The sequence below is a fragment of the Thalia democratica genome, chromosome 1, assembly GCF_965202585.1.
Source record: "Thalia democratica chromosome 1, ktThaDemo2.hap1.1, whole genome shotgun sequence".
Taxonomy (NCBI): Eukaryota; Metazoa; Chordata; class Thaliacea; order Salpida; family Salpidae; genus Thalia; species Thalia democratica.
This window is the reverse complement of record NC_139165.1, coordinates 53161971-53174931: the sequence shown is the minus strand read 5'-3', so window position 1 is coordinate 53174931 and position 12961 is coordinate 53161971. Positions and strand designations below refer to the sequence as shown.

Genomic DNA, 12961 nt, shown 5'->3' with positions numbered 1-12961 from the left:
TTTTTTGAAAAAGTAATTCAGTAGTTCTATTGACGGATCCTATTTTTGTACAACTCTTTGGTAAACATTTATAACAAAAAACATTAACATAAAAGTTAATAATAAATTAGTTAATACCACTATAACATTTACTAGTGTCGGAAAAATTTTGTAAATTTTAACATACCATTTTAACATAAAGTTTACAAGCAGAAGTTACAACTTTTTTAAAATCTTTTCAAAACTAAAAACTATATATCCTTATCAAGAGATGAAACTAATTGAAAAATAGTTACTGAATAAAGAGTTTTAAAATAAATTTAATGAAATATGACGTTTACAAATAAGATTAAAACAGAAACAAATTATTGTGATAGTTAGTAAATTGATAACAATTTTTACAAAGATTTTGTTTACTACTTCAGTATTAAAAAAAGTTTTTGTTTATATCTTAGTTTTATAGATAATATTATCTTAAACTTATTTTTAAACTGTTTGTTCAGTAAATACTTTTAGTATAATTGTTTTATCTCGATAAGTAACTATAATTTTAATGTCGAAAACGTTTGTAATAAACAACGAATATATTGGAAATAAAAAGAAACTAAGTAATCTCTGCTTTTATTTTTTCTGTCGCAAGTTGTATTTTAAAGAAACTCTAATATTATTTAAAAAAATTAAGTTAACGAGTTATAAAATAATTAAGTTACAAGTTTTTGGTAGTTCTATACAATTGTTGAACTTTTTCAAAAAACTGCTTATTTATAAATTTAATAATCAAAGTAAAAAAAAAACAGTGTGTACTGTGATCTTAATTAAAATTTTTAAATAAAAGTAAGACTAAATCATAGTAGACCTTAAAAATAAAAGTTCTGTATACATGATCTTCAAATAACAATAAAAAATAAAATAAATTCGAACCTTGTTGACATAAGTAGAGGGCTAACTACTATACAGAAATCATGGGACAATAAAATAACTAAAGGGGCTAAAATATAATGGGTAATTAAGTAGTTAGGGGGGATATCTAAAAAAGGAGGCATATTGTTTTAAAATTTTATTAAGTGGGTGATTGCGAAAATGAGTTTTAAATACCCTGCAGTAGTTGTTAATCAACTTGATTTGCCTGATGTTTTATTGTAAAAATATTTGTTTACTTCAAATCCTATTGACACACTTTTCATTTAGATATCTGAGGTTGTTGTTTTTATTATAACATTAGAGAAACATTTAAAATTATTTAAATTAATTTAGATTCAAATTCTTTACTTTGAGAACTCAAATTGTGACTAAACCGACCTTAGCACAATTAGATCTGTATTTACATTTTACATTGTTTATCATTATTTAAAATATTATGAAAAAAAAATTGTTAAGTAGGTACGAAATTAATTTTTTAAAGTTATTTTTATTATTTCAAAGAGCGTATATACATGCAAATGAATTCAAATAAAAAAAAATTGTAAACTTTTTTTTCATTTAGTAAAAACATAGTTCTAAACTTTGAAGAAATCTATTAAAAGTAAACTTTAATAGTTTGAAAAGTAATTTATAAAAAGAAAAGCATACATCTCTTTTTTATGTTTGGAAACAAAACAGATTTATAAAGAATTATAAATATTAAAATATGTAGAAAGGTCAATTTATTAAAATAATTTTGTAGCTCTATAAAGCTTAACTGTGTAGCTATAGACTATTTTAATGTTCAAAAATAAACTTCATTTTAACGGGTATGTCGTTTTGTTCAATTTCTGAGTTTAAAACATGTCCTTTTATGTGTAAAGACATTATTCTGTTTTTGATATGATCAAATTTTTGTTTTTCCTCCATGTGCTCAAACGAAGTTTCTAGTTTTTTTAGTACAAACTCTGCTTTATTGCTAAAAGAAAAATAATAAATCTTCGAATCAAAAAAAGCTACTAAAAAGAAATAGTGGTTACAGTTTTCAGCTATAAGAGAATCTGAACAGTCTGGCTTAAAGTTTAAGTTATTTCCATATGGAATTATGTACAAGTTGCTAGTTTTTTTTACATCTAATTTTGATAAGACTCTGAACTTTACAACATTTCTATGTTCAAAAAACGCTTTAAGAGCAACAATACCACGATGGTGTTTGCAGTCAAAATTCGGATAAATAGATGGCATAATTTGAATAGCATGATCATCGAACACTTTAACGTTAAAGTTATCTGAAAAAGGTAAGTCAGTTATAAAGTAAAGAAAGAATTAACAAATTTGCAAGAATTTTGCAAGCTTAAACTCTAATACTTTTATTACTGTATATAACAAACTTTATACTATCTATTCGGTTTCATATATTTTAATTTATATTGTATAAAATCATTTTCGTAGTCATCCTTGAAAAGTATGTTAGTTAAATTTTGTGTATAACTTTTGTATATATGTACATAATTTTTGTAATTTTGTAAATGCGACATCTTAGAGTCTTATATACTAGTCATATAATAGTATTACGAAAACTAATTGCGCAAATTTTGATTTTGATATGTTATTGTTTAATTTTCATTCGACTAGCTCTTAAAGTTAAAGGTGAGAGTGTTTAAAAAAATTATTAAGAAAGCAAAAGACTTGATTTTATTTTAATAGTTTTTAAAAATGTTAATAATAAAAAAATATTAAAGTTTAATTTGTAAATATTTCTATAAAAAACTTATCAAAACTTTATAGTTAATATCATTGATTTAAAATCGAATAATTTAGAAAGCCTTAGATTATCAATGATTCACTCAAGAATGATAACTCGTTGAGTTACTTTAATTTATAAATGTTTAGTGCATAGTATTTACAAACATCATTTGTCAAAATGGTAAACAAAACTTTGTGTACAGAAAAAAAAGTTTAATTTAAAAATTAATGAATATTTTATAAACTTAAAACTTTACAACTAAAATTGTACTTAATAATATGTCACGTTAATAATAAGTTTGTTTGACTTTAGTTAAATAAACTCTTACAAAACAGTTAAGCAGTATTACTCAATAAACTTTATTGTCCACTTTATTATGCATGAATTTTGTTTTGTAAAAACAAATACATAACAAGTATAAAACACTCTCTAAAGTTTTTTGTGATAGTTTAAAACATATTTCTATACTTTTCATCAGAAACTAACAGTAGAACATAAAATAAAACTATGAATAGTTTTTAACGAGATCAAATACTATTAACGGAAACAAAATGGATAATTTACTAAATAAACTAAATAAAGACACTTTTTAATCATGTTCTTTTTGTTTGCACAATTCTGGTTTCTTTGAAGTAAAGAGATAGCCCCTAACTTAACGAGATCAAATACACTATTACAATGATGAATCATTTTATATCTAGATAATTCTATTTCCTAGCACAATCTCTACTATTTATTAAATGTTCTGCAACTGAAGATCTTTTAGCTGCGTTTTTAGTTGCTGTTGTCTTAATTTCAGGTTCTTTTTCAATTAATTTCAATACGTAAACAGGTAAATGTTCCTTTATCCTGGTTTTGAAATGCCTCGAAGTTTGACCGATATAGCTTCTTTCCCAGAAGCAATTAAATTTGTATATTACACAACTTTTGTTTTGGTCTGGTATCGGATCTTTCAACTGCACTTTTGATAAAGGTTTTGAAAGAAATATAATTCTTGGACTAACTTGATTGTAAGTTGTTTTTATTAAATCCTTTACTTTATTCTCAAATACACGTGATGTTTCTAAAATAAATGATAGTTTCAAAACTGCTGGGAACTTCTACCATCCGTTTATCGTAGGTTAATTAGGTTATAGTCATGTGATTTTATAACCCTCTTAGTTTTTACACTACCAACCTAAATAAACCTAAGATATACGAACCGGAGAAGTTCCCAGCAGTTTTGAAGCTACCATATATTGGAGAAACATCACGTGTGTTTGAGAATAAAGTAAAGGTTTTAACAAAAACAACTTACAGTCAAGTTAGTCCAAGAATAATATTTCTCTCGAAATTAAATTGCTTCTGCGAAAGAAGCTATATCGGTCAAACTTCGAGGAATTTCAAAACCAAGTATAAAGGAACATTTACCTGCTTGCGTATTGAAATTAATTGAAAAAAAACCTGAAATTAAGACAACGGCAACTAAAAACGCAGCTAAAAGATCTTCAGTTGCAGAACACTTAATAAATGATAGAGATTGTGCTAGGAAATATGAGATATCTAGATTTAAAATAGTTCATCATTGTAATAGTGTATATGATCTCGTTGAGTTAGAGTCTTTCTCTATATTTTCAGAGAAACCAGAATTGGGCAAACATAAAGAATTTGAGTACAAAGTGTCTCTGTTTAATTAAATTATCCATTTTGTTTCCGTTAATAGTATTTTTGTTTAATTAGTCATTACTTTACACTGATAATTTATTGCGCTAATTACTTTGTTAGTTTTAACTTTTATTTTGTTTTTAGGAAAAAACAATTCATAATTTCATGTTCTGTTCAACTGCTAGTTTCTGACGAAAAGTAGAAAAATATGTTTTAAACTATCTCAAAAAACTTTAGAGAGTGTTTTATACTTGTAATGTATTTAATTAAAAGTTGATAATTTTTGAAGTTTTGAAGAAATACATTATTTTACTTTTCTAAATTATAACTTTTTTCGTTAATGACTTGTACAGAATTACAAAGTAAATGAAAATTATAGTGCTAATAATAATCCTATTACAACGTAAAGAAAATAATAACTATAGTGTGTAAAAAAACAGTATATAAAGTTTCACTTAGATTTATACCTATTTGATCTAAGAAACGTTGTGCAGTGCACATAAAAAATTAGTATACAATTAACTTAAAATATATTTCCATGTTGTTTTTAATAATCTAGTAGTCATCATATAAGTTATATGCAAAGTTATTATCTAAAGTAATATAAAACAAAAGTTTTACTAAATGCACAAAGGTGATTACAAAAAGTTTTCAAACTAACAAATATCACAAGGGTTCTTCGAATACTTGTGTTTTATCGCTAGAACTTCTACACTTTTCTTGTCGGTACCAGCTGCTAAATAGTATTCCTTACGAATGCTTTCATTTCTAAACTGGGGAGATGTTGCTATACGGGTGTTTACAAGTTCAAAGTTTAAAGAATTGCAAACACGAACATTATTTATGCAATAACAAACATAAATTTTCAGAAAAAAAGATTTAATTGTTTCCGAATGATTCTTAAATGCCATCTAATAAACTTTAGTTTTTTTACAACTCTGCTTTAATTCTTTTTATTTTATTACTATGTATAATCTTATTTTAAATGATAGTTCTTTTGTAATAAACAATGTGTAATGTTAATTGACTTCTTAACAAAAAATTCATTCTAAAATGTTAACAATAGTTAAGACTACTATAAATAACACTAAGCAGGTCATTGAAACTTTATCTAAATTTTATTTTAAAACTGTAGAAAATATTTTCATATTTTTTAACAACTTAATTTAAAATTTATAAAAAAATAAATGCTAGAGCTTTGTATTGTTCTTATATTAATTTTTTATTCAATAAAGGTTGTTTAAATTTTACCTTTACATAAACATTTTTTGCCGGAAGCTTATCAAAAGTACATTTAATATCTAAAAAGTATTTATCTAACAACTATCAGTATTATTTTAAATATTAGTTACCAATTTTTTTAACAATATATAAATCTAATTCTATCTATTACATATTCTGTTTAACTAATTTTTATGTAATGTATAACTTTTGTTTTTCTTTCCGATAGACGAAATAGGTAAAATAATTACTATTATGTTTATTATTTAACGATAACAAGTGTATAAACTTATTTTGAAACTAAATAAGAGTAACTGATATTTATCTTTTATACTAAAAGTTTTTTTTCTTTTTACATTAAGATTTTTTTCTAAAAAGTTTTCTTTATGGAAAATGTTAATGATGATTGAAGACTTTGATATCTTAAAGTAGTTTTTTGAACTAAAGTTAGCATTTTGATGCTTCATAAAAACTAGCTATTTATTTGAAAGTACAATACTTTAACGTGATTAATTATCTATTAAATCCGTATATACGTATAAACAAATGGTATATGTATCATCTTACTTAATAGCTGATTTAACTTACGTATTTAGACTTATTTAAGTGTACAATACACAAATAGGAAAATTTTTACAGTTTAGTATCGTATTTTTTGTACAACATTCCTTAATAAATATATAAAACTTGTATTTATTTTAATAATTAGTTTCGTATAAAAAGCTTTTAATGTTTCTGTTGTTGTATAGTATACAACAAAAGTAAATTTCACTAAAAAATCTTTAAATTGCAAACAAAAAGTTATAAGCATTTAGTTTCTACGTCATATATCTGTAAATATATATACTGTTATTAATGTTTATTGAACGAAAAAAAAGCGCTCAAAATATTTGGTTCAAAGACTTGGTGAAAAACCTTTCGGTTATCGAGTCGCGCACCACTTGGATACCTTTTAACGTCTATCCAGGATAATTTATACATAAATTAAAGCTTATTTTATATTAGTTTAACCTTGTTTAAAATTGTTTAAACTTGCTTTTAGATACTGAGTTATGTTAAAAATTGCAACAATGTATTTGCTTATTGGAAAGAACTTAATTTAACTAGACTTTAAAAAAATACAAAATAGATGCACGTCTTCATAATAACAACTTGATTTGTTTTATGATTAGAAATTTCATATTTTTCTAAAAAAAACTAAAAAACTAGTAAAGTAACATTTTTAAAAATCAATACTCAACAATTTTTGCAATGGAAGCAACCTTACTTAAACAGAAATATAAAGATAAATAAATAAAAACAACTTTTCAATTTTAATAAGATATAACTTAACTTGAATAAAAAATGGTATAGATAAAAGCAGAAACATTTATTTGAAGAAGAACTCAAAATGAAAAATGAAAAATGAAAAAACTTTTAACTGAAAAATGCTAAGAAAAGCAAAAATATAAAGTCACATTTATTTTATTTATTTGTAAAGAGCAGGTTTAAATTAAGGTTAATCGAGAAGTTATATAAAAGAATAAATAAACAAACGACCACGAAATCTAAACTTTTCTTGTTTTTGCACTAAAAATATACCTAAGTTGAAGCTTTTTAATCGAAAAAACCTTAGTTTAGTCAAAAACTATGTTTACTTTACATAAAATAAAGTAGTTGTGAAGCGATTAATTCAAAACTAAAGATAGTCCGCAAGAGATATTAGTTTTATAAAAAACTAGATTAGTGGTCATAAATTTTTAGAACTAATATATCGTGAAGTTGTTTTCTTGAGTACTAAATACGTCTCCAACTTTCACTATTCTCTTTCTTTTTTATAAATTTTATAACAAATTTATCAAGACTAAAATTAAAAAAGTTATTAAAATACTAACCTAACTAAAGGTTTTCAATACGAGCTTTAAAAACAACTTAATATTCATAAGTTGTATGTAACAGAACATGTTTAAAAGTATTAAATGAATTAACTATGTAATGCTATAAAAACTGGTAACTTTTTATTTTTGTGTTAATGCATTATTTAAATCGGATAGGCTTATTAAAGATCGAAATGACTTCAGTATTCCTATTTGCTTTAAACAAGGAAATTTCAAAAATTTACAGTACTTTAAAGTTTTTTACTACTATATTGTTTTTACAAAACTATCTGTTTTAAGTATATATTTATATTTTTGTGGTACAACCAGTTACTTGCTAGTTTACAAAAAAGATAAGATTAATAATTTTCTATTTATTCTAATTCACATTTTTAAATAGTATAGTTATAAAATGCAACATTAAAACGTGTGTATAAAACGCCACTAGATAAACTAGAAATACCGTGTTTTGCCATAAACTTAACACTAGCAGACAGCTAAACTTACTTTCTGAACCTATATGAACTATAAAACATTGTTTCATAAAATCAACCTTAAATGCCACCAACAGCGACAAAGTCTTTATTAAATTCAAATAACATCCTGTCTACTGTAAATGCTTTTGCATGCACTTTTATGGGTTTTACGCCACGTAAGCAAATTTTTAAATTGTAAGTTTATAAATTTTAAACTAATATTCCGAGAACTTTGTTAAATAACAGTTTTTATGTTTTTTAAATGTCATATAATTAAAGTATACTTATATAATTAATATTTATATAAGTTTTATGTCCTACAAAAAATATAAACATTAAAAAAAAAAGGTTAGTATAACTATCTAACAAATTTTTACCACTGTTAATTAAATTTCTAAATAAAGCTTTTGTCAGCTATCTTTAAATGTTTTGACCCTGCTTATAAAAACTTTATACTCAAAAACTATATTTTTTAAAGGTAATATTTTTTAGTATTTACAACTCAGTAAACGTCATTATAAATAAGAGTAAGTAAGCGTTTTTGATTTTCTGATAACTCTGATATTTACCTAAACCCAAATGTTTACGTAATTAAAGAATTCTTATTTGTATCAAAATGTTACACCAGCCCTTCCCTTTGCGTAACCTCTAATTGCTTTACATTATATATATATACATATAAATTCCAATGGATTTCAAAGATTTATAACCGCTTAACTGACTTAAATAACTTTTGCATCAAATCTACGTGCAGCAAATATCTTATGATTAAAATTATATTTACCTTAAAGGTATATTTGCTAAAGAATAAGAATATATCATACTAAAAACACTTAACAATAATTCTTAAGCTTTACAGTTTTTTTCAATGAATTTTTTTATAAAGCAAACTTAATTAAATTTTAGTTTATAGCTTGATTTTAACTTAAGCCGTAATCACTTAAACTTAGTTGAATTGAAATAAATTGAATTTTGTGATTAGAAACTAATAACGAGTCAACTTGACTTCTGAATCAAAATTTTTGAATTATTATTATACAAAATATGCTAATTGAAATAAATAAGGTCATAATATTACTTTTTAAAGATAATAACAAGTTTGTAACCTTTTTATTATGTTCGTTTTAGTTATTTGTATAAAATGAGCAATAATAACTTTATTATTTATTTCTAAACAATGTATTATATAAAATTCACAGAAGGTTTTTACAATTTATTTCTGCAAACAAACAAAAAATATCAACAAAACGATGTATGTATTTAAAATAAAAGTCTATTAACTTTTTCTATATGAAACTTTCAATATCACGAACTTACAAATAGGTTTAAAATTTTAAGAGAATAAATAATTTGAGAGAGGAGTTAGAGTTTTATGCATTCGAATTAAAAATTTTATGAATCCTTTCAAAATTTATTACCTACATATTATCTATAGTATATAAAAAAAACACTTTTAAAATTTTTATTATTGAAATAGTAAATTCAACCTTCTAGGCGCATAATGATTGGAGCATCGTATTTACTCTTCATAGATGACGCCCCTGTAACCTCAGACCGAATTTGTTCAAGTCGTGCTTTAACTTTCTTGAAAAATTCTCTTTTTGACTTTTTAACTTTTGGCAATCCTAATGGTTTCATTTGAAACTGCCATTTGTCATTCATAACAGCATAAAAAGCCTTTGATTTGCTTTTAGTCACCATGTAGTAACTTTGCCCACAATTACTTTGACCAGATGGGACACAATCATTTGTTTGATTTGAGTTTTCAGTAGGAATGACATATATTTTACTTGATTTTTTGTCTCTAACTTCAGACAGGTGCGAAAAAACTAATTCAATTTTGCGATTGTGTCTGTAAGCCATAAGAGCGTGATTATCGTCGTTGATATTTTTTGGATAAGGTTCTGTGCAGTGTCGGTCAGAAAGTACCATTGTTGTCAGTTGAAGACTCCTATCTTTGCCAAACCTTGCATTGAACTTCACTGTAAATTGTATATAATTTAATTAATTTTAGTTTTTAGTAGCTTAAGTGCTTAGTTTTAAACAATGTATGCATTTTAGTATATAAACTTATTGTTAACGCAATTTTTAGTTTCAAACCACTAAGTCTCTGTCCTAGTCCTATAAAAATATATGCTTTCTAAAAATCTTAGATAAATACGTTGCTTACTTTTTGTTGGTTTTTATGCACAAGTGATAAATATACTTTTACAACTTTAAGCCATAAACTTCTATATATTAAATGAATACTTTTAACTGAAACAATATATTTAAAATTTATTAATTGATTTTAAAATCTACACTTTTAGATATTTTTCTTGATGCTTATGCTGTCTTTTGTTTCTTTTAGCAAAAAAAAAACCGTTTCTCGATATATTAAAAGTTTAGTACTTTTATTACTTTTTATATCTTGAACATAATTATTATAAAATCTAAAAAATTACAAATAGGTAAGACACATAATATATTTTAACTTTTGCTTTCGTAATGTATCATAACTTTTATATTTGATCAGTCTTTGACTAAGTCAGCATTTGTTTATGATTTTTTTTTATGAAATGATAATAAAACATGAAAATTAAAAACATGTTTATTAATGCTTTGTCAATGGTAAAACTTCATATGTATAAGAAAAATAAAAAACTATCTAAACCGCTGTGTAAACATAGAGTTTGCTTAAAAGTATTTATTTATGAGATGTTAGACTTAATGTCTAACTTACGAAAAGAACCTAAACTTATTAAGCTGAATTGAAATATATTTTTAGGGAGAATTTGAGTACTTATAAATTAATTATAAGTTAATGAAAAAGAAATCAATTCTATTCTATCAGTAAATTAAGCGAAAAATTAGAAGGAAGATGAAAATAAAATTTGAGTTGTTTATTTAGTTAGAAAAAATTAATACTCTGAAAAAACTACAATATAATATTTCTAAATATAATTTATACACTATAACTGTGGCAGTTCAAAAATTACAAACTCTAAAAATAAAAATACTTTAAAAAGATGTATTTGTAAAATTTTACTAATATTGACATTATAATCGTTAATTTTTATTTAAAACTTTCATAATTAGTAAAACATAACTAAAGTTATAAAAGTAGTGCTTGGAACTATTTAAATATGGTAAATATTGTAGTTATAGATAAACTTGTGTAATAATATAAACAAAGTATGTATATATATAGTAAATGAACTTTTATATTATATAAAAACATCTTAAATAATCAAGTTTAATTTTCAGACCTGCAAACCGTTCGTAATCTGATTTGCGAATATTTTAAGTTTATGAAGTGGTTACAGACAAATCATTCAATTTAAAAAATTAAGTAGCTTCTGTGTGTACTCACTATAAATTAATAACTTTTGTGATTTGTATTTCGAAATCGTACAAGTTTTTTACAACGTATTTTAAATTTGAGTAATTCGCTTTAAGTTATAGAAATATTAATTTACTTAAATTTTTAATTTTTTAAAGTCAAGTTTTATAACAATTTTGCAACAAAATTTTTATTTTATTTATACTTTTTATCAATATATTTGAAAATATTACAATTTTTAAATAAATATCTATTAACGACTTATTATTTCGAACTTAAATATTTTTGAATAATTTTTAGCATGAGAAAGTGTATATTATAAAGCAATAAAGCAAAAGCCAAACATTTTTAATTGTTGAGCTTTCACTAAATTTATATTTCGTTTAGTTCTGAAAGTGTGTGTAGAAAACTTTAAAGCTTTGAAAAAAGTTTCTAAACATGGGTAGTAAAAGTTGTTCTTTAATTTGTCTACAAAGTTTTACACCTGCTTTTTCAACTAAAAAGTAAAGGAGGTAAATTTTGAAAACAAAAGTTACCTCCTTCTTTTTTATGTAAAAAACTAATCAATAAAACAGTTTTTCATGTACTAGATTCTTTTTTTTTCTTAATTTGTACCTAGTTCGTTTGCATTGGATTTGTTTGTTTTTACTTTAGAAGCTAGTGATTTGATTTTAGTTAAAAGCCAGCAATGAATGTTCTACTAAAGTTTTGTTTTTAATAAATAGCCGTCGTTTTTTTCAATAGTTCTATTCAACAAATGAGTAAACTTTTGTTTTATTTGAGTACCCTAGCTCGAATATTCCTCTTAAAGCAAATTCAAATTACATACCCTTTGTGTACTTTTATATTTACTAGTACTCTTTAAAGCAAAAGAAAAGAGTTTAAACTTAATAAAACATTATTTTAATGCAAGAAGAACACTCATTATAAGAAAATTATTAACTCTAGTACACATAAATGACTTTCAACTGAAATAATTACTGGAATAAAAATAAAGTTAACTTAGTTAAAAATTAACACAATTCAAACCTAAAGGAACTTACTTCTTTGACAATTGCTGATAGTCTTGGTTCTTTTAGTGGAAGCTACTTGCATCATTCCTCCACTGATCAGTCCGATTAGTCTGTAATCTAGGTTGTCAGCTAGATCATTTTTAATGATCATGCTGACTTGGGAAAGCTCGTAACTCCGTCTTTTAGCAAGGACAATACCATTTTTTAGCAAAACACAGCTAAAAATGAACACTGCTAAAGCTCTTAAAAGCATGTTCAGTTTTAAAACTATGAATAAATATATTTTTAGATTCTGTAAGTATATTATATAGTTTTATAGATATGTTATAATTAAAAAAAAAAATCTATAAAAAGCCAAAAAATTTTTGGTTTTTATTCTTCATATTACTTTAAAACTAAAATCAAATTACGCTACATAAACGACTCAAACTTAAACAAATTATAGACACACGTACCCTAAGTCTCCACTTTCATCTAACAAAATTGTGTGTCTAATGTATGTATAATACTCAACATACAATTTAACTGTAATAGCCTGAAGCTCAGCTCAATTGAAGATTTTTCATAGCCTTAAACTACTGTGCGTATCGAAAAGTATGAACATAAAACATACATTGTATCTGTCAGCTAACTACGAGCTTTTTCGAAAATCGTAAGAAAAAACACTCTCTTTTTCTACATAAATGTCGTCTTCCTTAATTTTAGGCTGTTAGAACTTTACTCAAGATACGTCATAATGGATATTGCCGAACTTACGTGAGGTACAGAAGTTTATTGTGTTTATTTAGTGTAAAGTTATCCAA

General features: G+C 24.2%; 1 protein-coding gene across 1 annotated transcript; it reads right to left on the bottom strand.

Moving 5' to 3' along the window:
• Positions 1-9021: 9021 nt before the first annotated feature.
• LOC145844238 (uncharacterized) lies at positions 9022-12446 on the bottom strand. Its single transcript, XM_082951616.1, has 2 exons — positions 12189-12446; positions 9022-9805 (listed from the first exon to the last, which is right to left on the bottom strand). The coding sequence occupies exons 1-2, from the start codon at positions 12409-12411 to the stop codon at positions 9306-9308; spliced, it is 723 nt and encodes a 240-aa protein (XP_082807742.1). The 5' UTR covers positions 12412-12446; the 3' UTR covers positions 9022-9305.
• Between the last annotated feature and the right edge of the window lie 515 nt (positions 12447-12961).

Bases quoted from the DNA above. Each gene is read 5' to 3' on its own strand.
- LOC145844238 (XM_082951616.1), bottom strand. From the start codon at position 12,411: ATGCTTTTAAGAGCTTTAGCAGTGTTCATTTTTAGCTGTGTTTTGCTA. The intron at 9,806-12,188 runs GTAAGTTCCTTT...TACAATTTACAG, and splicing joins TATCAGCAATTGTCAAAGAA to TGAAGTTCAATGCAAGGTTT.